Source organism: Notamacropus eugenii, chromosome 2 (assembly GCF_028372415.1).
Source record: "Notamacropus eugenii isolate mMacEug1 chromosome 2, mMacEug1.pri_v2, whole genome shotgun sequence".
Taxonomy (NCBI): Eukaryota; Metazoa; Chordata; class Mammalia; order Diprotodontia; family Macropodidae; genus Notamacropus; species Notamacropus eugenii.
Window position 1 is genome coordinate 324,322,849 of NC_092873.1, and position 23,993 is coordinate 324,346,841.

Here is a 23,993-nt window from a genome sequence, read left to right on the forward strand (position 1 = left end):
CTATACATATAAACATGTTTATATGTATCAACATGTAATATACATAAATATATACACACACCATATGAGTATATATGTGTGAATGTTAATGCATGTATACATTGGTTTACCAATCATCATATATGTTATAGATATATATATGTTACCAAATAGATATACATATAGGTTACCAAATTTAGCAACTAAAGCTATAAATATATACATATAAACATGTGATCATAGATATCCATACATATCTAACATTTATATAAGGCATTTTTAAGGTTTGCAAGCACTTGACAAATTTCTCTTTGTTCTCACAATAACTTTATCAAACGCTCTTATCCCTACTTTATTGACGAGGAAACTGAGTCAAGCAGAGATTTAAGTGACTTGTCCAGAGTCACCTAATTAAGTAAGTGTTTGAAGCCAAGTCTGAATTCAGATCTTCCTAACTCCAAACCCAATGCTCTATCTACTTCACCAGCTAGTTGACCCTCTATTCTCATGTCATGCTGCATCTTACATAAATCCAGCTAATTACAAATTCATCAACGAAATTTAATTTAAACTTTTTTCATCATTTACAACTGGAGCAACCAACTATGGTGCTTTTAAAAACCAGTTTGTTTGTTTTTTCCAGCTGGAACAATAGCTTCCACCACTCAGGCCCATTTGATACAGAGCGGCGTGTCTGGTTATCGGGAACACCAGAGTTCAAATTTGCCTCAGACACATACTAGCTGTGTAGCCTTGGGCAAGTCACAACTTCTGTTTCCTCAACTGTAAATGGAGATTTATAGTAGCAACCACTTCGCAGAGTTGTTGTGAGGATCAAATGAGATCATTGTAAAAGGTCTTCGCACAGTACCTCACACGTAGTATGTGCTTCATAAATGCTTCCCAAATAAAATCTGAGGACCAGCTAAGCTAAGTTTGAATTGGCTTATCATCACTGTCTTGGGCAATAGGTGCTAATTTTCTTTTTAATCATAGACACTACTCAAGAAGACTGCATACTAAAGTGGAGAGATTGAGATAATGAAAATCGCATGGGAAGGAAAAGAATCCTTGCCCCGGTGAAATCATGATTCTCACCTAGAATGAGAAGACAGAAATTGGAGGGCAAAAGGAACCACCACCCTTTAGGGCAGATCAAAGAAAATGATGTGTTCTGGATTTTGTTGTCAGATAGAGAAAACCTGCATTCAGAAGCATGATGGGAGGGAAAGAGGTGAGGAGGAAAACCCTAAAACTCACCAGGGACAACTTTTGTCAGGTGGATTGTTATGGAATCAGCCTTTTTTAGGAAGGCAGGAATCTCTATCAGTTTCCGCTTTTGTTGTCTCATCCTTCGTGATGGAAACCAAAGATTTGTCTACACAAATTGCAGTCCATGGAACCCCAAGGGGACCATAGATAGATTTCAGAGGATCTATAAAATTTTTTTAAAAAACATTTTCACTCTTTCAATGTAATTGTTCTCTTTTGTGATCCTATGTATTTTGCTTTATGCATTTAAAAACATTCTGAGGAGGAGGTTAGTAGGTTTTGCCAAACCACCAAAGACACCCACAGTACAAAACAGGTTAAGAATCTCTGGTCTAGATTGAGACGGGCTTCTCTCTGTCATATTCACTTATTTCCTTATTTCATATTCCCATTTAGGCCAATTTCCTCTTTCATGAGACAATCACTTTCTAAGTGAAGCTCAGTTCCCAACTTTTGACAGTCTTGCTATATCTGGGCAATTTGATGAGTGTCAGACAGAAGCCTGCTGCCAGATTTAGTAGCAATTAATCACTTGAAGAAACACTTTGCAAGGAAGTTCTGCAATTGAACCAGGAAGACTTCCCCATCATCTACTACATTCCCTGTTCCTTTTCCTGCTTTTCTCCCTAGTCTTTTTAGTAAACTTTCCATTCGGTTTGACCACAGAATTTCAACCCCATTGTTTCAGTCATCAAATCCTTGCTTTTCCTGAAGAAAACATATCCAGCATGCGTATTCTAACTCCTCATCCTCCTGTCATTGATCTCTGGGTGAGGGTCCAGCCTCACAGCATCACTATGGAGCAGGTGCAGATCTTGGAGCACGGAGCCTTTTGCAGGAATGAGGACATATCTCCATCATGACCTCCCACCTGTACAAATGTTTATCACAAGTACCTGTTGTGTGCAGAACTCCATGTCAGGCACTTAAAGAGTTAACCTGTCTGACACACTGTGTAAATGCTAGCTATTATTACCTGAGTATTGGTCACCAGACCAAATATGTTACTGCTTTCTTTTGATTGTTTTTAAAAGTTAATAAGCATTTATTTTATCTCCCCTGTTGGTGGGGAGGGGGAAGAAGGGACAGAGAGCAGAGACAGACAGAGAAGAAAAACCCTTGTAGTAAATATGCATAATTAAGCAAAGTAAAGAGGCAGCTAGGTGGCTCAGTGCATAGAGCGCTGGACCTGGAGTTCAAAAAAGTTTGAAAGACCTCAGTTGAAATCCAGCCTCAGACACTTACAGCTGTGTGACCCTGGGCAAGTCACTCCACCTCTGTTTACCTTAATCCACTGAAGAAGGAAATGGCAAACCATTCCAGTATCTTTGCCAAGAAAACCCCGTGGATACTACTAGCATGCTATGGTGTACAGGGTCACAAAGAATTGGACACAGCAACAGAACAATAACAAAGCAAAGTAAATTAATTCATTTGCCTGGTGCATTGGATAGAGTTTTAGACTTGGAAGACCTGAGTTCAAATTCTGACTCAGATGCTTCCTAACAGCTGGGTGACCCTGAACAAGTCACTCTCAGACTCACCTATAAACTGGGGATAATAATGCCTCACTTTGTTCAGGAGGCTCAAATGAGATAAAATATGTTCAGCACTTTGCAGATTTCAAAAGCTTAATATAAAAGCTGGCTATCATGTCTCATCCTGCATTTTGAGTCTTTCCCTTCTGTGTTGGGGGAGGGGTGGGAAAGAGGGGGCGTAACGTGCTTCATTTTCTGTCATCCCATGTCATGCTCTGTTATTACATTGATCAAAATACAACTTTCATAAGTAACCGCAAGATACTTCCTAAAAGGAAAGGAAAATTCCCCCACTCAAATTCAGAGTCTGAAAGTGGTTTGTTCAAAGATGGCTCCAGTGATTTAACGCCTTCCTACTAGTCTGCATTTTCAACTGGTGGCCATTTATTTGCTCCAGATTGGCCAGAGCTCACATCTAGTCCACAAAGGAAACCATTGGGGGAGGCTTTGGGCTGGGTTGAGTTTGGCTTTTCCCTTCACAATAATATGGTTACTTAAGAACAGTGGTGTTCCTTACATACACTGTAGGAATTGTTCCCTCAGGCTAGATTTTTTACTAAAGGAGGGGACAAAAAGACACATAATTTTATAAATAAATGTATACCTAGCTGGTGTATAAACACTAGGACCCACGCTCAGTCACCGCATCTCCTCAGATGGTAATGATCAGCTCTCCTGCCCGGCATTCTGGGCAACTGATTTTGCCACAAAACATTGTGAGAGAGTTTTGTAAAATTCAGCAAAAAAAAAAAAAAATATGGTTAATTATCCTGAATTATGATAGATTTGCCTTTTAATGAAGAAGTAATAACTTGCATTCACATATAGCACTTTAAGGTTAATAAAGCAACTTTGCCCATGTTATCTCATTTGAATCTCACAACCACCCTGGGAAGTGGTGGTGTTCAGTTGCTTTTCAGTCATGCTTGACTCTTCATGACCTTATTTGAGGTTTTCTTGGCAAAGATGCTAGAATGGTTGGTTATTTCCTTCTCCAGCTCGTTTGACAGATGAGGAAATTGAGGGAAACAGGGTTAAGTGAGTTGTTCAAGGTCACACAGCTAGTAAGTATCTGAGACCAGATATGAACCCATGAGGATCTGTCTTCCTGACTTCAGGCCTGACACTTTATCCATGTCACCACCTACTTGCCCACTTATCCCCATTTTATAGAGAAGGAACCTGAAGCTGTTAAAGGTTAAATGACTTGCCCAGGGTCACACAACTAGTTAAGTGTCTGAAGCCAAACTTCAATGTGTCTTCTTGACCCCAGACCCAATTGCTATAGATCTTGGTTTCCCAGGACAAGGAAGGAACGGATGCCAACTTCTGCCAACTCCGGAGCCTTTCTACTTGCTCTTACTCCTCTGTCCAGATGAAGCCAAGAAACCCATTGTTTTCTCATCTCTGCAAGAATAACTGGATGCTACTGGTAGCATCTCCTCCACCTCCAGTCTTTTGAGACCTAATCAGAAATAAAAGCACATAGTCGCTCACCTCTACTTCAAAAGAAGCCTGCAGGCAAAGACAGCAAATTTATGGAAATGGTGATTTATTTCCCCTTGGAAGTTCTGCGTGTCCTCAGGGCATACGTAAGAACTATTGGGATTCGGTGGTATAGACAGTTATTCCATCACATAGTTTTCTAAAATATTTTTGGGTGAAGCAAGAGCTATGCAGGTCTGTATGCATCTGTTACCTTTTTTTTAAAATAACTCTTGAGAAAAAGATTTATATAATCCTAAATCTTTCATTTTAATAAGGAAAACAATCTTGTTTTTCCTCTCAAATTCTTCCAGTTTTTCCCTCCTGGGCTTTCCCAGTTGAGCTATGGTTTTGCCTGCCTTGCTTGCTCCTGGCTTGAGTTAGTATGATCTTCCCTTTCCTTCCTCTCCCCTGGCCAAGTCCCTCGTGATGAGTTTACACTTCGGCTCTCTCAAGCACTAAAAGGTAATATGCCAGTCAGGAGGCTTGGGGACCGGCTTCCTCTGGCTTGACCTGGGAGCCTGCCTCCCCTATCTGTGCCTTAAGCTGACCCATCGTTATGTTATGTTTGTGGCGTGGCTGCCCAAGGGCACCTTATGCTATGCTAAACCTGTCTTGTTCCCTTCACTTGCTTTGTGGGAGCTCATCTTTTAAATCTGGCATCCCTGGACCCCAGAAAAGAGAGGAGTTTTCATCTGTTTCCCTGCCCCTCACAGCATTCTGTCCTTGTCTCGTTCCATCATGCCAGCTTGTGTCTTGTCCCTTTGGCTTTGACCCACAGGTTAGGCCAGTGGGTAGGTCAGGATGTCAAATGGGAGGGAAGCATGAGATCAGTCCCTGTGACCCTTGCTTCTACCTGAAATGACTGACAAAAACTGGTTTTGGCCTTCCATTTTCCTCCAAGTCTCTCCTGAGAGAGGAGGAAACATCCTAGAGATCTGGGTTGCCAACCTAACAATTGACCATCCTTGTTATGCAGGTTCCTGCTGGAGCCTAAGATGTGGCTGCATAATCTGTGTGTGTGTGCATACATGTGTGTCAGAAGTCATACAGAGGGCCAGTACTTGGGTGTACCTTGTGCTTGCCTTGGGACTTTGTGGAGTGTTAGGGACAATCGTCCATCTGTGTGTGCATCGCATAATATATCACTAGACATAACACTATTGTCTGCATCTGTGTGTGTATGATGTAGAGAGATGTTCCTGTCTTGTTGGAAACTCCTCAAAGAAAGAAGCTCATCTGCTTTAATTAGGATACTAATTGATTGGGACTTTTCTCACTAAATTCTTCCATTGGACCGTGTTTTGGGCGGTGCATTTGAAGGTCACTAAAGACCTCTCTCCTGAAGGCACCACTTCTTTCTTAACCTTGCTTTTATGCAGCAAATTTCTGCTTCGGTGATAGAGAACAGCTGGTGGGACACTCCCATTGAACACCCTAGGTGAAAATAGTTGGGGGCCGGGTGGTTTTCAAATTCTCCCCCCTCCTTCCTGCCCTCTCTAGTGGATGGGGTGGATGAACATGCTTTGCTATCTATTAGTTGCCTTCCAGCAACTGAGGAGTAGTTCTCTTGGCCCCTTCTGTTGACAGAAGCAGCCAGAATAGACTGAATTCTATGGAGGAAAAAATTTTGATCCAGCATGTCTGAAAGCCAGTTTTGAAATCTCAAATATAAGAGATTTGTGTTTGGTTCAGTGGAGAAAATCCCATCCAGACCCATTATAGAAAAGGTGCCAAAAAGAGACTTTTGTAGCCTACTCCTATCCCCACCACTTGTCCTTCATTTGCAAGTCAGTTTTTTTAAAAAGCTTGTGGGAAATGATTTCATATCAGCCAGCCTTGCAGACAGATAGTTCTTAAACTCACAGGTTCACAGACATACTAGCCCACCCAAAGATCTCAAATTACTAAATAAATAAGGAAATTTTTAAGTGATATATTTAAACACTGAGCAGGAGCCCCTCCTTGCCCCATCTTGCTGCCTGTCTGCAAGGCTTAGTTAGGCCTGAGGTTGGATGGCCCTGGGAACGGAGGCAGGAGATGAAGCCAACAAAGCGCTTGTGCCCCCAAACTTCACTCCTTCCTCAGTGGGGATGCTGGAAGGAATCTTTGTTAAACACTTGCTTTTTCTCTTCTCTCCACAGAAATCCCTTTGCTAACGTTCAGCTAAAGCCAACGGTGACAAATGACAGGTCTGCTCCTCTGCTCAGCTGATAGCAGTCTTCTCCAGCTGGTTTCACCATTTTAGACCCATACACACAATCTATTTTGTAATCATTTGCATGTTTTCCTGAGTGTTCTTTGTTTTGGGGTGGGAAGGGCTGTTTTTCCTCCAGGCTGTTGATCCAAGCCTTTTTCCTTGGCTCCATCCATCCTAACGTTCAACCTTACTTACCTGGGCTGGATCCCAGGCATTCAGGGGGGAGGGAGGAGGATGGGATGGTAAGAGGTTTTCCTTTTAAATCACCTTGTCTGAAGACTGAGTGAACTGGGACGAGTTTTCCCCAGAGTTAAAGAACCAATGTGATTGTGATCTAGGTGGGCTATGAAAGCCAGAAAAACTCTGCTTTTTGGGTTTCCCCTCATGGGTCACTTAGTTTAACTTGCCTCAGGAGCGGGCCAAAATAAATCATTTCTCCATGCCCTCTCCACTTCCCCGTTATCAGTTTTAGAAGTTTCCTCAAAGGAATCAGGGCCTCTTCTGTGGCCCATCTTCTGCCTTATCCCTTAGCATCTCCTTGACACCCTATCTTTGGACAAGAGTAAAATGTTATATAAATTAGGTTATGTTGTATTGCAGGATGGGGGAAGGTGGATGGTGTGTGCAGCTGTGATTCTAGCCCTAGCCTCATGTATATTTTATAGACTTGTTACTAGCTCAAAGTGCCAATCTTCACCAAAGCTGCTTTTGATGATCTGCATTATAGCAATAAAGTGGATCCCTTCTGCCCTTGCTCACAATGTTACCTGCCTGCTATGGTTAGTACTCCTGTTCGGTCCCATCCTTCTTAATTTGATTCAAGAGGGAAGGATTTTTTTAAAAACCCACTATATTTGGTCATTAGGCAGGCAGTAGGACTCTAAGAGGTAACAGGGAGAAGCCAAAACCCCTACGGGAATCTAGTTTGGGATTAGGAGGAAGGTGACAGAGGCTGGGTTGGGGACTGGTTCCTTGCCTTAGGGATCAGGTGACTCCAGCTTCTCTCTCCATAGCAAGAGAAGAGGGAGCAGGCCTCTGAAACCTTGACCCTATCCCTTAGTAGCCCTTAGCTCTAGCAGTCCCCTTACCCCTAAACTACCCAAGTCGGCTGATTATCATCACCCAGTGAGTTTGGCCACTGCTTTCTTTAGGATTATTTGGGCTCAGCTGTTACAATGCATTCTTGTGGTGTGTTACAGATTTGATTTCAGTATGAGGGGAGAGCTTTGAGCCACCTCAAGAACCTGTAGTCTCCCTCTAAATATAAAGGAGCAACTCTTTGTTATCTATATAATCTTTTACATCCCCCTCATCTTTCTTCCCTCTTCCTCAGCAGTACAAGGCCCCCAGCAAGGCTGACCAAGGGTGTGAGTTGGAAATAGAGAAACTGGATGTGGAGGGAGGGAGATTTATTTGTTGCATGAGGTACGGGACAGGTTTAAGGTCAGTGGCCTGGGGGCATCCCCACTCTTGCAGAACTCAGGCAGTTAAGAACTGAGTATTTTATGCATCTGCATGTGGGTGCTGCTGGCTCTCAAGTTTGCCTTCACCTGTAGTAAGCTGTTACCCTCTACCATCCACTCTTGAGTGTGAGCTCCTCTCCCTGAACTTCTGGCCCAATGAGAAACCCTTGGGTGCCAGGAAAGTTAACATGGGAGCTATAGTGTTTGCTACAGCCATTATGGGACCTATGGCTGAAAAGCTTCTTGTTTGGAAAAATAATTTATAAGCAATTAAAAAAACTAAGCAAAGTGTGTGGCCTATTTCCTTGCTGATTTGTAAGTAATAGCAGAGGTTCTACCTGGCTGGAGGCCCTTTCTTGTGCATTCTGAGGAGAGGGAAACATTGGTTTCTAATCCTGACTTGGGTTCTGCCATGTCTTCACACCTCCCTTCCAAATGTTCCATCCCTCCCCTGCCTCAGGCTCCCTCTCCTCTGTTACATATGAAAAAGTCCTCTCTACCTTCTAGAATTTAATAAACATTTATTAAAATGCAATTGGGCAGCTATGTTGGCACAGTGGGTAGAGTGCCAGGTGTGAAGTCAGGAAGACTAATCTTAGTGAGTTCAAATATGGCCTCAGACACTCATTACCTGTGTGACCCTGGGAAAGATCCTGTTTGCCTCAGTTTCCTCACCTGTAAAATGAGCTAGAGAAGAAAATGGCAAACCATTCCAATATCTTTGCCAAGAAAACCCCAAATAGGATCACAAAGAGTTGGACATGCCTGAAATGACTGAACATTAGGTACAAGGCATCGTGCTTGGTGATGGTGATACAAAGGTAGAAATCTCTGTCTTAGAAGCTGCCAATTACACAGGGATGAAGCATACATGTACACAGATAGATATAATAAGTGATTTTAAAAATGCTATATCTATGACAGTACAGTGGACAAGTCCTGGGAATGGAGGTTTCAGGAAGAATCAAGGTTGACTCCATGGCTGTGAATCTAGATAGATGGGAAAATGTTTGTCAAAAGAAATTAAGTTTCTAGAAAGGTGAGTTTGGATGAGAGATGATGAGCTCCATTTTAGACATGTTAAATTAACTACACATGCAGGTGTTGTTGCCATCTAGGAGTAGCTGAGAAATGTGGATCACTGAGTACAGAGGAGGGGGACCCACACAGAGTTATGGGGGACACTCCAAAGTTTAATAGGTTAGGAGACAGCAAATGAAAAGAATAGTCTTTAGACACAAATTATGCCAAGAGAGCCGCATCAGGGACATGGTAGTCAAAGGGGAGAGACTGAGAATCCAAGAGAAAATAAAATAAAAAAATGGTCAAAGGCTTCAATAGTCAATTAAAAAGCACTGAAAAATGTCCCAAGTCCTACGCAATTTGGGGGCTGGGGGGCATTACTAGTCTTCCCTATTCCAAAGTTGTTTAAGGCTAAGTGTTGTTGTCTGTTTCCCAAAATGGAGGCATCTAGGTGGAAAACCCCAGTTCAAATCTGCTTGCAGACACTTATCTGTGTGATCCTGGGCAAGTCACAAGTTCTGCCACAGTTTCCTCATCTATAAAATAGGGATAATAATAGCACCTGTCTCTCAGGATTGTGGCAAGAATTACATGGGATATTTATAAAACTCTTGCAAAACTTTATATAAATGCGTTCGTTTTATTAGAGCTCAATCTTTTCTTGCCACCCAAGGATTGCTATGATCAGGGCTAACATGGGATGCCCCCCACCCCCAGTCATTTCCCCAGGCTTTGCTACTGGTTTTCTCTCCGTACCAAGAGATCCTTTGCTGTGGTTACTTGCACTCATCCCTCTCCCATCCACCATTTGAGAAGTGGCTACCCTGATAGGCAGGGGCCACCTGACCACAGAGAGCCTAGTTTAAGATATTTTAAAAACTTTATTATCAGACCGACAATATTTTACACACATGCTGGGGAGCTGTATGGAAATCAGCACTGGTAAAAAATACAGCAATTATGACCCGTATTGATAAAATATACAATAATAGTAATAGCCTTTATCTTAATAAAAATATCCAAGACAGCTTGAGCCTCATGCAGCCTTTAAGTAGTATTTGAGGGTTAGGGGAAGGGTCTAGACCAGCAGCACCTGGTCCTGGTTCCCCTGCTGTCCTGTGCCCAACCTACCCATTGGACAAGATGGGAGGGAGACCTGGCAGGGCAAGGCCATAGCACCAGGGGAAACAAGGACCATTTCCCCTGGGCTTGCCTGAGTAGCCCAGGGAGAGGGGGCACTGAGCCCCTTCCTGCCCACATACACAACCAATTCCCACCTGGTCCATAGCTTACCTCGGTCTAAAAGGAAACCAGGCATCTCCCTGAAACTCCAACTTCTGCAGCACAGAACTTGGTCAGAGTCAGATTGTGATTTGGGCTTCCTGCCCGTCTCCTACCATCCCTATTAATAACCTTCCCCACACACACACACACCAAGAAAAAACAAAACAGGACTACCAGAGGCATAGACAGATGCTCTGGAAGCCAAGTTATCAAGTTCCCCTCAGCACCCATTTTACAAATGGAAGAAGAAACAGGCCAGTGAAGGTACCCTGCCCCAGTTTGGCACAAATTGGGGGGGAGGGATTAAAGTAACAGCTCCTCGCTCCCAGAAGGGGATGTGCTGATAACTTTGCAGGAGAGGAGTGGAAAGAGGGGTTCAGGGGTTAACATGAGTGCATGAGCAAGGCCCTTGTGGGAGGGTAGGCTGTTTGCAGCTTTCCCCAGTCCCCTGGTCCTAGCTCCTTGGGCATCAAGAGGGTTCCAACTTTCAGAGGACTGTCTTGTGAAAGATTATATTTGTCCTGTTCAGTTCTTCAGGGTGGAACTAGGACAAAGGGCAGAGGGGGCAAAGAAGCTTGACTTAAGGGAAAACTAAACAATTAAAGCTGTCCAAAAGTGGAATGGGGCGCCTCCCCACTGGAGAGCTCCAGCCCTACCACTTTGTACCAGGGATTCTCGGTCAGGTACGGGTGCACTCTAACTCTTACCTCTTTGTTCACTCACCATCCTGAACTGCTCTTGGGAGCAGCCTTCTAGGCCACAAGATCCAAAGGCTTGGGAGTGACTCCACTCTTAGACTGAAGGTAAGAAGTCATTCTGTACCCACCATACCCCAGTGGGAGTTCAGGTGCTTGGCATGTGGTGCTAAATGAGGCCAATGTGAGGGAAGTCTGCATCCTGTCCACTCCACCCTCAGACCTCCACTTCTTAGCTAGAGCCTGTATCTCCAACATTGACCAGCTTGTCTTATAGGTAGATAGGAACCACAACCAGGACTTTGATTGCAGATGGATCAGAACCACCCGATCCCATTTAAGAGTAAAATGAGTCAGTCAGAAGGCCTGGCAGTCACTGACTCACTTAATTCTGGGTCCCCTTTTCCTCATCTTTCCTAACTACTTTTAACCAGGTCTAGGTGAGGACTTAATGAAATAGATGTACAAGTGATTTGAAAAAAATTAGCCCCAGCCTATCCTATTTTATAACGAACCAATGAACAAGGCTCTAACAACAGTGAGAGAATTTAGACTGAAGTTGAGAAAGATCTTCCTGGCATTCAGGTTCAGTGAGCATCGGCAGAGATACTTGGGGACCTTGTGGCTTCTTTCTCTAAGGAACGCACCTCGTTTGCTTGATGGGATGCAGGTGGAGGGCAAGGTCCTGCTGGGATGTAGCATTTTGTTTTATTTTTTAAATATCTGTTGCAATTATCAAAGACTTGACAAAAAGGAGACACCACCAGGAAGGCTATGAAGGGGAGGCCTCAAAGCTAAGCAGCACGGGGGAACAGTTACAAGGCAATTAGACCGTCCCAGAAGGCCTCGGGCTAACAAAAGCTTTCCTGACCTAGAGAGAAGGGTGGCAGTGGCCAGAAGCCCTGCAAATTGCTTAAAAGCTTGGCACGGGGCACTTGCCCCTCCCGCAGGGAAGCTGTTCTCATTCTATTCATTTTTTACCCCGCCCCCTTTGTCTAAGGCAGGGGGGGCCATCCAGGACAAAGGAACTCCTGTATCTTTCCGTAGTCCCAGAAGAATCTGGCTCAGCTTGTTGTTTCCCCCCACCCCCCACCTCCACCAGCTCCCAGCTGCCTCCTACCCACAATTTTTGCTTTTAAAGTTGGGGCAGTGGGACCACCACCACCACTGCCCTTGGGGTGCAAGGGACAGACCATTTACAAGCATTTTTTTTTTGCCAACTTCTTTCTCTCCCCACATTGGTGGCTTAAGGGTTGGTGTGGGTGAGTGGTGGAGTTAATCAGGGTGTTCCCCATTTTCCAGCAACATGAGGGTGGTCTAGAAAGCTTCTGGTCACCAAGGGCCTCTTCCCTACCAGGACCCCCCTCTCAGTCTGTACCAGAAGTCCCATATGTCTTCATTCCCAGACCCCACCCTGACCTCCAGCCACAGTTTTGGTCCTGCTGTCCCATATCCTCACTGTTTTCTTCTCATTAAAACCGGACCATACCACTTCCTGCCACAAGAGCTGGAACCCAGAGTCCATTCCAAGTCTGCCTTTGGACAGTAACTTTGTTGAGTTTGGCCTCAGAGACCAGGAAAAGGATCCATTAGGGTCCTGACTAACAACACTAGAGAAACCTTCAAAGACTGGAATAGGTTAGCCTAAAGAAGGGGTGACTGAGAGGAGATAGTCATCTCTGCGCTTCCATGCAGATATAGAAATGAGATCACTCCCAGGAAAGGAGAGGCAGCCTGACTGGAAAAGGATGCTCTTACCTAAAGGCATACCTGGGCTGTCTCTTTGACAAAGGGAGAACCCACCATCTCATCTGTCAGAGGAGACATGCTTTCTGTTGCCTGACTTTACCTGTAGCCATTAAAACCGCAGTCAGGCTCTGTCTTTTCTCAGTCTTCCTTTTGGGTATGTCCCGTTCCCTCCCTCCATCTCTCTCCTCAATTCTCTGGGACTTTCGGAGACAGTATGGGGGAACACAGAGCCAGTAATGTCCCAAGACCTAGACCCCAGCATGCTCAGGGGCTGGGAAAGGCCCAGCTTCAGAAACCCCTGAAGGATTTGGGGGTTCAACATCTCTTACCTTTCTAGGAACAGATGCCAATTGGGCTGGACTTTCAAGCTATGACATTTTTGGATGACATCAGAACACAAACACACACACACACACACAAACACACATACACACCATGGAAAAAAACAATCAACAGTCTCCACCCCCAGGCAGGGGACTCTGAACTGCACCCCCTTCAGTAAGTAAGGCTGTCATAGCCCAGAGACACACACAAAGCACACTGATTTACCTAGACACACACATATGCTGGGACATGTGGGCCACCCACAGACCAATACGTACTCTGCCACCCCCATATTCCCCCACGATGCTCTTGCACAATATGAGCACACACATACGCACACTTATCATTTACCTGCCTTTCTTCCCACTCTCATCTCCCAAGGCTGTGACCCTAGTACAGGGGTTGGTCTATTGGCCCCAAAGGAGAACATACTCTCTTTGCTTAAAGGCTTTTTTTCTTAGCTTAATTTCTTTTTAAATAAAGAAAAAAAAGTCATTGCACCAGCATTCTAAGCCTCAAACAAATAATAAAAAAAAGGACAAACCAAAAATAAGGTCCCTTTCCCCCCACCCCCACCCCCCACCCCTTCAATAAACTCTTTACATCTCTTTGGCAACAATAACTTAAATTATCACAGTCCCACTCTCTCTGCATTAGCCATTACAAAAATATTTCCTCAGAGCCCCATTTGCCATTCACCCAGCGCCCCCCCCCAGTCTGTTCCCTAACCCCTGAGCAGGGGGAATAGGGACCCCGACGCTGAACATGGAATTGGACAGTTGTGGAGAAGGGGTCCTCTCCTTGCTCTCCTTGGAAACTCAGGGCAGTTATGGCCCAGTAAGCTCTCCCATTTACTGCGTATCCTGTAGAGAGGTCATCCCAAACTCTCCCCCTCAGTTCTCACTCCCCACAAGCAACCAGATGTTCCATAGTTTCGCTGATGAATGAGACTGTGCTGGTAGCGACATCCACCCATCCTCATTGCCCCAAAGCACCAAGGCCCTAGGGTGAAGAAACTTCATTTTCTAGAGGGAAAGACCCATTAGTTTTCCTCCTCCCCAGCTCTAGCCAGACGGCAATAACTGCTTGGGAAATATTGTCCAGACTTCTGCTTGGGAAGGGTCAAAGGGATAAAAACAAAACAAGGGAATAAAAAAGAGAACAGCGGGAAGGGACGTGGGAGTCCCTCCCATTGCCCCATCTTCCAGCAGAGCCAGCTCCTGGCAGAAGCTAGGCAAGAGGGTAGGAGGACAGGGAGGGTCAGGGTAGGAGCCAGCTCAGGAAACCATCCATCTATCTGAGTTGTACAGGGAGACAAGTTAGAAACATGTCCCAGTGGGAAGTCAAGAGAGACAGTATTACTGAATGACACTAGCGTGGAGATTCAGAAATCCAGTGTATGTACAGCAGGGTCCAAGAGAGCACGGCAGAAAGGAAAGGCCCTGGGAGGGGCTGACACAGGCTCCCACCCCCACTACAGCTCTAGTAAGCAAGGGAGCACGAGGCACTGGGGCAGCAGTAAGCCCCGAGAAGTCACAGACCAAGGGAGGAGCGAGCAGTACTGGGGTCGTAGTCACCCCCTTCAAGAGGGGAGGGTAAGAAGGGGGAGCAGGATTCTGCAAGTCTACCCTTTAACACTATCATTTATATATGTATATTTATACACAAACCCACATGCCTTCAAGCACATATGTCCACATAGACACCATCGTCCATGACTGCACCTGTACCGGACAAAGGGGCAGAAGGCAGGGGAGGGAGGGATGTCTCTGTGAGCTAGCAGCAAACCAAATGCCTCTGATAAAATCTGTCTAAAAAAATAGAGCTGAGTTCTGGACAACCCCCGCCCACCCCATCTCCTCCACTGCTTCGTCTTGGGGCTGGGAGGGCCATCTCTTCTTGCCCTGGTCCACAGAGCCATGCCGGCACTATAGATTCTGAAGTGCCTTCTGGGTCCAAGTTATTCTCTGTCACCATCTTCACTGCTTCCTGAAACAGGAGGAAGAGGATGGTTATTCTGACGACAGCCTAGCCACCGCCCACAGCCTACCTCACCATGCATATATTCTGTTTCCCTAACTAAAGTGTGTGCCATGTCTTGGATATCTCGTTTCCTCTCCAGCATCTCACACACTCTCCCAAAGAACACGGTAAGTGACGATTGAGTCTTATACTTTATGCCCTCCACCCCCACCTCTCCAGTGACACCAGCCTTCTTGTCATTCTTGGCACAAAACCCTCCCTGTCCTGACATTTCACTGGCTGTCTCCCACACCTGAAATGTTCTCTAGCCCCAGCTCTGCCTCCTGGCTTCCTACAAGTTCCAAATAAAATCCTACCTTCTGGAGGAAGCCTTTCCCAATCCCTCTTCACTCTGATGCCTTATTTCCCATTCAGGCTACATGCAGTTTGTACATATGTTGTCTCTCCCATTTGATTGGGAACTATCTCTTGCCTTCCTTTGTATCCCCAGTGCTTTGGACAGTGTCTGGCACATAGCAGGCTCTTAATTAATCAGTTTACTAACTGATGGTCAGGTCTCCCAGGCACATGTTAGTGAATACCCTACACACTCTCGCTTTCCCTTCAACATCTGGCTGGAGACCTGAGACCTCCATCGCAGGAGACTTTTCTTGATTAATCCCACCCGATTCTGAGCCTGTCATCATTCCCTGTCTTGCCAGCATGTGGCCATGTCATCATGGGATGAAGGTATTCCATTTACTCATCTAGACCGTACACTTCCAAAGAGCAGATGCAGGAAAAGTCCTTTCCTTAGCCCATAACCTCCCTGGGTCCTACTCAGAGAGCCATAAGATTTTGAGCTATAGTCACTCAGTGTAACCCCTTCTAGAGATAATGAAATTGGAACCTAGAGACAAGTGATGTTTCCACACAGACCTCTAGTAGAGCTGAGATTCAAACCCGAGTCCTCTGACTCCATATCCGATGTTCTTCATCTGCGTACAACTGGTAAAGATTAGCATTGGAAGGCTAATAGGCAAAGGGGATCAAGTCCAACTCTCCTGAGGTCCAGAGAGGGGAGCTGGCTTACCCACAGTCACACAGCTAGTGAGGTCCCCTGAACCCCCCGGAATTCTAGCTCTTCATTCTGATCTCAGGGCAGGTCCACTTTGACCCAGGAACTGAACTCAGCCCTTGTCTCAAAGAACAGCTCTGCTTCCCCCAGAGATTAGAAAGTTACCCGTGGGCTTCCTTTTAAAGAGATTTGGCCAGGCGTGAGGCCTGGGGTGGGAGCAGAGGGGAACAGACCACTCTTTATGAGTCCTAGGGAGGAGATTAGGTCCCAACAATTTGAAGGGAGGGGAAAGGAGAAGGTATCTCTGGGTCCTCAGAGAAGAGAGGGAAGATTCAGGGGGCAGGTACATTAGGACACCTGGATTCCTGCTCAGGCACTGGATGCCTGGCACAATGCCTCCAGAGTTTAGGATTGCCACACAGTAGATGCTTAATAAATGTTCATTGACTATTGGCCCTCCTCCCAAAGTGGCTCAAGCTGCTTCTCCAACCCTGGATCTTTTTCCAGACTGGCTTCTTTGAGGTGGAAGTCAATCAGAACCATACTCAGCACGATGATGTTATAAAATCCAAGGGCCTTGAAAGGGGCCAAAGAGGTCATCTAGTCCAGCATCATCTCCACAGCAGCCTAAGCCCTTAGCTGAGCTTACATACGTCCAACAATGGGGAGTTCTCGCTGCCAGATAAGGCACTATTGGTCTGCTATCACCATTGAAGGTTTTTCCTTCTAGTCTGAAACAGTCTACCTTTCTGTAACCCTCTTTCCCCTAGCCTGGACTCAGTTTTGTTCTTAGATGCTAATGCAGACTATGTCAGTCTCCCTCTCCCATGTCACAGGAAGAGGAGGCATAAATTCATGGCCATCTGTCCTCCTTCAGACAACCCCAGATACAAGTAACTACATATAGGACACAGTCCCTACCTTAAAGGAACACGAGGAAATGTGTAATCTCAAGTCAAGGCAGAGGGGAACAGTACAAAGAAGGCTGGCTTGGAATCAGGAATTCTTGGATTCAAACCCTGCATCTGACCATTAACATGGTCACATTAACCAAGTCACATGTCAGAGCCTCGGCTTCCTCCTAACACTGGCATCATCTTGCCTTGTTGTAACTCTTAAATCTCCATAAAAATGAGGACAGCACCTCCTGACAGAATGGGGATGGATCCAAGGTACAGACTGAGGCAAATTTTGGGGGGATGTGGTCAAAGGGAGAGTTTGTTTCGCTTGTCCACGCATATTTGTTACAGCGGTTTTGTTTTTCTTTCCTTTTTTCAACTGGGAAGGTGGGGAAGTGGGAAGAAAGTAGATTTTCAGTAACTGAAATTCAGGAATTTCTTTGGAAAATGAGGATAATGGAGAAGCTAGGTGGTGCAACAGATAGAGCACTGGCCCTGAAGTCAGGAGGACTGGAGTTCAAATCCAGCCTCACTAGTTGTGTGACCCTGGGCAAGTCACTTAACCCCAAAGGCCTCCCCCACTCAAAATGAGGACAACATGATGCAGTGAAAAGAAGCCTTGGCCTTGGAGCTGGACGACCCAAGTTCAAATCCCAGTTCTTCTACTCACCACCTGGATTAAATCCTTAATTTCCCTGGACCTCCTTATTGTCCGCATCTTTAAACTAAGATCAGTGGCTTAGATGACTCCTCTGATGCTTGCTGCCCTATGGTTTTTAATGAATCCCAGACCCATCCTTGGTAGTAAGCTTTCCCTGTTTTCTTCTCTGCTCCACCCTCACCCCCCCCCCCCCCCCCCCCCCCCCGGTCCTCACCTCCTACAGACTCGATGTCCGAGTCAGAGACGTGTGTAATGGAGAATCGGGAGACTGGGCTAGGAGACACAGTGAAGCGGGAAAACTGGACAGGCAGCACCTGCTTCGGTGGGGTTGCCAGGTTGGGCAGCACAGAGTCCGGCACTCCAGGCCCCGGTGAAGACACAAAAGATGACTTGGCTGGCATTAGTGGGAAGTCATCATCCCACTCGAACCCACCACCTGCAAGGAAGGCCCTGTCACTCACCCTTTTTACCCGCAATGCCCAGGTCTCCCTAATGAACTCCCTGGTCCAAGGGGGGGGGGGGCGGGGGGGAGAAAGAGAAAAGAAAGAGTAAAGGTGACTCATCTCTCTAGCCTGACCCTTTGATGCCTTACTCAAGGCAGTTTCATCATCCCTTAGACCTGAAGTCTGGGTCTTCTTTCTCTCTAATGGATTTATGTGGCTCCTCAGAAAACAGAGGCCACAATTGTTTTTAAATGACACCCAGCAGCAGAGACACTTGGAATCAAGGGCCTGTAGTATAGGTGCCCTCGTGGGCTGGGGCAACAGAAACCAACAAAAACAGTCAGAAAGGGTTATTTGGGAATAGTTCATAGGATGAGAGTTGGTAGGGCTGCCTGGTCTGCTAAAGGAGGGTCATACAATAAGTGGAGGGCTACTTTGGGAACATAAGGTTTCCTGTGGAAGGTGGGCAAAGTCTACCCCTTCCCAGGCCAGCCCAGCTCCCCCACCAGCCTCACTCTCTTCAGAGACAGTCCTGTCAGGGAAATTGTCTGCTGCACTGAGTTGGTCGGACGGGCTCAGGGTACTGGGGCTGCTTGGCAGGACAGAGGAAGCCGAATTCTTCATCTCAGGGAAATGCTGCTCCCCGAGTTCTCTTGTGGGGCTTTCCTGGGTGGTGGTAAAGAACAGAAGTGGCACAAGTATGAGACACCTGCCATGGCTGGGCATCAGTTCCCATCAGGGCAACTACTTCTTCTATCCCACCCAATCTCCTGAGGGCTCTGGAAAGGAGGGAGAAGTGGACAATTACCCAGAAACCTCAAGGGGGAAATAGATAATTCCCAACTCTGGCAAATAAGAGGCATCCCACCATACTCTCTTTAGTCCATGATCTGGATTTCTGGCATTGGGTTGAAGGTATGGAAGAGCTTTTACTCCCTCTCACCCAGAGGCATTAGAGACAAACCCACCCTAGCTACACCCTCTGCCCTCCTTTCTATACCAACCCTATGTCTCCGTAGCAAGGACACAGAGCCCCCTCTCTCCATTCCCCTCCCAGAAAAGTCCTGAGGGCCACTGGGCTTACCTGATCGAAGAGGTAGACAGTAACATCATCAAAAAAGGAAACAGCCTTTTTCTTGCGGTCCAGGTCCTCACAGAAGGACTGGGACATGAGGCTGGGCATCTTGAGGAGGCTGCGTAGGTTGCGGGCACTGTGGCTCTCGGCCACCACGATGGGCACTGTGGCTGGTTCCTCTTCGCTCTCCTCACTCTGCTCCTGGATGTTGTAGCAGCATAGCTCTTCATCTGACTCGTCACTTTCCTCCGAGTCCTCTTCCTCCTCCTCTTCTGCCGGCCGGCTGTCCTTGGGTGCTGGGAGGTCTGACAGGTCCAGGCGCAGCGGGGTGGGACGTGGGGCCAGCTTCTCCCCTGGCTTCACTTTGGAGCCCGGGGCTTCCTTCCATTCTTGCACCTCTGCCCCAGGAACCGGGTTCCAAGTTCCTTTGTCCACCGAGGTGGGAACCACACCTGAGGCCTCCTGGGGTTTGTGGCAGCCTTCCCCAACCCCAGTGTCCTCGGGACTTGGCAGAACAGGAGTTAGGAAGAATAATTTGGATGGAGCAGGAGCAGGGGTAGGGGCAGCAGGAGTGGGGGCAGGAGTAAGGGCAGGGGCCAACCCTTCTGCTGGGTCCTTGGGGCTCTCCTGGTCTGGCTCTTTGCTGGCTGGGCTGATTGGCCCCTCTGGAGGGGGTTCCCCAGAAGGGGAAAGAAGAGACGGAACACCTGCTTCCTCTGCTGTTGGGATTTCCTGATTGCTGGGAGAGAGCCCTTGGGAATCAGGGCCCACTGGGCTGGACTCCCCTTCTCCAGCCTCACTCTCATCATCCTCCTCCCTATCCTGGGCCGGCCGCTCTGTCTCTGTGTCATAGTCAGAGAAGTAGGCTGAGTCTCGGTAGGGGTTTTTCTCATTCAGACCATGCAGCTCAGCACTGATGGAGGAAGAAAGCCTCATCTCTAAGCCAGGGCTTTCATCTTCCTTTCCTAGCGGCCCAAAGTCCTCGGAGTCCCGGGGCTCATGGGGCTCTTTCAGCACAAACTCAGGCGACTCGTAATTCTCTGTGTCATAGCCACTATCTAGGGCCCGGGGCTGCCCTGTGGCAGGGTAGGACACTGTCGGGCTGTATATCTCCCCACCATCACTGGCTGTGGATGGGATATCCAGTGACTCCAGGGAATCTGGTGTTCCCACCTGCTTCTGCAGGGACCGGAATGCAGGGGTTGTGTCAGGTTTCTCAATAAGAAAGTCATTGGAAAAGTCCGTGAAGACTCCGGAGGTGGCCTCAGTCGTGTCCTCCTCCTCACTAGCTGGCCCTTCTAGCTCAGGGAAGCTACCGCTGCTGTCCAGCGTTGGGTCTGGCTCATTGCTGTTACTCTGGCTACTGTCCCACGGCACTGGGGAATCTGGCTTCGGAACAAGGACAAGATTGCCCGCTGCCCTGGAAAGAGGAAGGACTCTGCCTTGGGGTGGAGAGGGCAGGGGAGATCGGACTGGAGAAGTGGAAGGGGCTACAGCTTCCTCCATGGCTTTCTGATCAACCCTATGATCTACACCCCTTCTCTCTGCAGTTTCTATATCTGTTATCTGTGAGGGAGAGATGGCGACTGGGACTGGGTCCTCCTCCACCTGGCAGTGTTCAGCAAAGCAAGGTGGGCTTCCCAGCTCCTGCCCAGAGAAAGCTGTCTCCAACTCCTGACTCTCAGGAAGGGACAGGTCTGCTAGGCAGTTTGGGGCAGGCAACTCACATGGGTCAGGTCCTGCACTTAGGTTCTCTCCTGATCCCAAGTAGGAGTCTACAAAGTGAGCAGCCCAGGAATCAGGGGCACAGCTGCTAAGGATATTATTATTGGCTGACATGTTTGAGGTCCAGTGTCTTTGCTGGGCAGCCAAGCTCGCCTCCTCAGCACCCTCATGTTGGGAGCTGCTGCAGGGCAAACTCTCAGCTTCACCCAACTCTATGGTTACTGATTCAGGAGGGCTGCCCTGTGCCTCCTGTTTCATTGATTCTCCCACCACTGCCTCCTGGGCCCCACTTGGTGACTCCTGGGTTGCAGAATTTCCTGAGGGGGATACTCCCAGGGGGTCCTCAAAAAATGCTTGGCGAAAGCCTGGAAGTCCCCAGTCTTTGCTGGCACCCTCCCTGCATTCCCCCAACAAACTGTCTTCAGTCCGTGAGTCCCCTGCAGGGGAAGGCTGGTAACAGAGTGAGTCTTTGCTACAGCTCATATGGGAGTAGTAGTCAGGGTGATCCCAGGGCCCCTCCCCACTGGGTCCCTGCCCCAGGAGGGGCTCCATAGTTAGTGACACAGTAGGGCTGCTGTCTGAGTCATAGGTACCCCCTATGGGTTCCTCTTTGTCATGCCAAGGGGTGGCTGCCTCAGGAGATGCCTGCTGGCACTCAGGGCTAGAGGAACACATAGTGAAGTCTAGATCACAGTCAGCTGGTTCTTCAATGCGAATATAGTACTCACTGCTCACAGAAGGGCTGTGAGCACTGAGGATGGGGACCACCCCAGGTGGCGGACACTCATAGCACGAAGGTGAGACCCCCAGACTCAGGTGGCTGGTGGAAGAGCTGGTTGGGTAGTAGAGGTCCTGGTAGTGAGCAGCATGTCGGGGGCTGAGGGTCCCTGCAGGAGTCTGGAAGGCCTCAGCCCGGCTAGGTTCCCACTTGTACTCGAAGTTGAGCCCATGGCTGGTCTCCATCACTGTCAAGATGTCATCCCCATCTGAATGGAAACCATCCCCTGAGAACTGCTCCAGGAGTGGGAAGCTGGAGGACAGCTCAGCCGCACTGCCCAAATGGCCAGCTCCCCCGGTCCCACTGGGCTTTAGGGATTTCCACCGCTTCTCAAAGTCCTCCTCGGCCTCCGTGGTCCCTTTGGCACATAGGTAGGACAGCAGCAGGTGCACCTCCTCTGCTGTGGGTCGCTGCTCTGGCTGGAGCCAGCAGAACTGCATGACCTCATACCTATCGATCCCAGGGTAGAGATGGGGTGCTTAGGCCTGTTCCAGTCATAGCACACTCCAGCCTCACCCTCCCGCCTCCCAAGGCTCCTCACTTCCACCCAGGGTGACTCAAAGTCACTGTGGTCACTGCTTCCAAATTCACCCGGTGGAATAACCTGTCCTTGATGGCCCACGCTGACTTCACCCATGGCACTACTCATCCCCTCAGCTCTCCTGGGCAGCCCATACTATATTTCTATTGTATGTATCATATATTTAGAGCATGCCCACGCATGTGTATGTGGAACTCTGCAACTCAGCAATTCTGTGCTGGGATGAAATCTTCTGAATCCTTGCATTCCGCCCCCTTCCAAGCTCTTAGCTTGTCATCAGACTCTACACATGGTACATGCCAAAGAATCATGGAGACACAGGATGCCAGAGCTGGAGGGTCCCTTACAACTCATCTGGCATAGAGATCACAGAGGTAGCTGAGCTAGACCCTGAAGGGATTTCAAATACCATCTCGTCTTTACTCCTCACATTACAAATAAGGAAACTGAGGACAAGGGAGGTAAAGCAACTTGCCCAAGGTCACATGGCTAAAGAACTAAGCCAACACCCCTATTTGAAGTGCCCTAAAGCTCCTATTCCTCTGAGGGAAATCTCCTAGGGCATGTGATCCTGGGGGAAGCTGGGAGTCAGGGCTAGATCACCAATGGCTCAGGCTGTGGTACACAGGAAATCCCAGCAGAAAGCCCTCTCAGGGCCCATTTCTAGAGGATATTTGGGGAGCGGGAGGAGAAGGAGGAGGAAAGGAAAGCTGGGTGTGTCTCCTCACCAGCGATCTGAGAGTGACAGCTTCAGCTGGGGCTTGGGTAACTTGAGCTGCTGTTCTTTGATAGCATAGGTAAGCACCTGGCGGTCAGAGTAGTGGTGGTAGGGCTGGGCACCCAACTCAAACAGCTCCCAGATTGTCACGCCCAGCGACCTGCAGAGGGTGGAAGGAGGCAGCCAGTGAGGCCACTCAGTGCACAGGCAAGAAAAGCAAAAAAGCAGTTAGCAAGCTCTGAATCACAGTTCTCTTTCTACTTTTACTGCAAAGGCTGAGTGATTTCTTGATCTGCATAAAAAATTCTGGCCTGATTAGGGCTATGGAAGAAAAAAGTCTTTAAAAAAATAATAGCTAGCATTGATGTAAGTGCTTTAGAGCTTGCAAAGCACGTTATAAATATTATCCCATTTGATCCTCACATTAACCCTGGGAGGTGGGTGGTACTATTATTTCCATTTTAAAGATGAAAAAAGTGAGGCAGCCAAAGCTAATGCCTTGCCCAGAGTCTTACATGGTCATCATCATCGCTAACATTTATATAGCACTTAGTACGTTCTAGGCTAGGCACTGTGCTAAGTGCTTCACAGTTATTTCTTCATTTGGTCCTCATAGCAAGCCCAGGGGCTGGGTATTATTATTCTCTCCATTTTACAGATGAGAAACCGAGGCAAACAGAGGTTCAGTGGCTTGCCCAGGGACACGATGCAGTAAGTGAAGTGGAACTCAAGTCTTCCTGACTCCGAGGCCCATTTCAGAGAACCCCACCTAGGTAATCGTTTCAAGCCACAGAAAGTTCCAAAAGGGAGAAATGTAGGGGCACCCAGGACTCAGCGGTCTGTCTCTAAGATGATTCCCTCCTGACCTAAGTACTACAATCTCATGAAGTTATGGGAACTTGGGGACCCCAAGGAAATGCCTTGTCCTAGGTCACACAACTACTCGAGAGCAGAACCAGGATGAAAACTCAGACTTCTGTGCTCTTTTGTCTATGCCGTGCTTCGTCTCTGCAGTTAAGGCATTAGCTGTAATTTTTAACAAGCAAATCATTATGCTTGAAGGATCATGGAGTAACAGAAGCTTAGGGTTAGAATGGATTT

General features: G+C 47.5%; 2 protein-coding genes across 9 annotated transcripts in view; one reads left to right on the forward strand and one right to left on the reverse strand.

Moving 5' to 3' along the window:
* BAIAP2 (BAR/IMD domain containing adaptor protein 2) overlaps positions 1-8,225 on the forward strand; it is a 170,734-nt gene extending 162,509 nt beyond the window's left edge. For all 4 annotated transcript variants that reach the window (XM_072645276.1, XM_072645274.1, XM_072645277.1 and 1 more), the window contains one exon: positions 6,419-8,225. Coding sequence is in view for 2 of the 4 variants with exons in the window: in XM_072645274.1 (XP_072501375.1) it covers positions 6,419-6,488 (70 nt within the window). In the remaining 2 variants the exon portion in view is untranslated. The remainder of the gene's footprint in view (positions 1-6,418) is intronic.
* Positions 8,226-14,637: 6,412 nt separating this feature from the next.
* AATK (apoptosis associated tyrosine kinase) overlaps positions 14,638-23,993 on the reverse strand; it is a 212,039-nt gene continuing 202,683 nt past the window's right edge. For all 5 annotated transcript variants that reach the window (XM_072645271.1, XM_072645269.1, XM_072645273.1 and 2 more), the window contains exons 10-14: positions 22,903-23,052; positions 19,140-22,083; positions 18,571-18,721; positions 17,827-18,048; positions 14,638-15,001 (exon numbers count right to left, since the gene is read on the reverse strand). In XM_072645271.1, the coding sequence (XP_072501372.1) occupies positions 14,973-15,001; positions 17,827-18,048; positions 18,571-18,721; positions 19,140-22,083; positions 22,903-23,052 (3,496 nt within the window). In that variant the 3' untranslated portion in view covers positions 14,638-14,972. The remainder of the gene's footprint in view (positions 15,002-17,826; positions 18,049-18,570; positions 18,722-19,139; positions 22,084-22,902; positions 23,053-23,993) is intronic.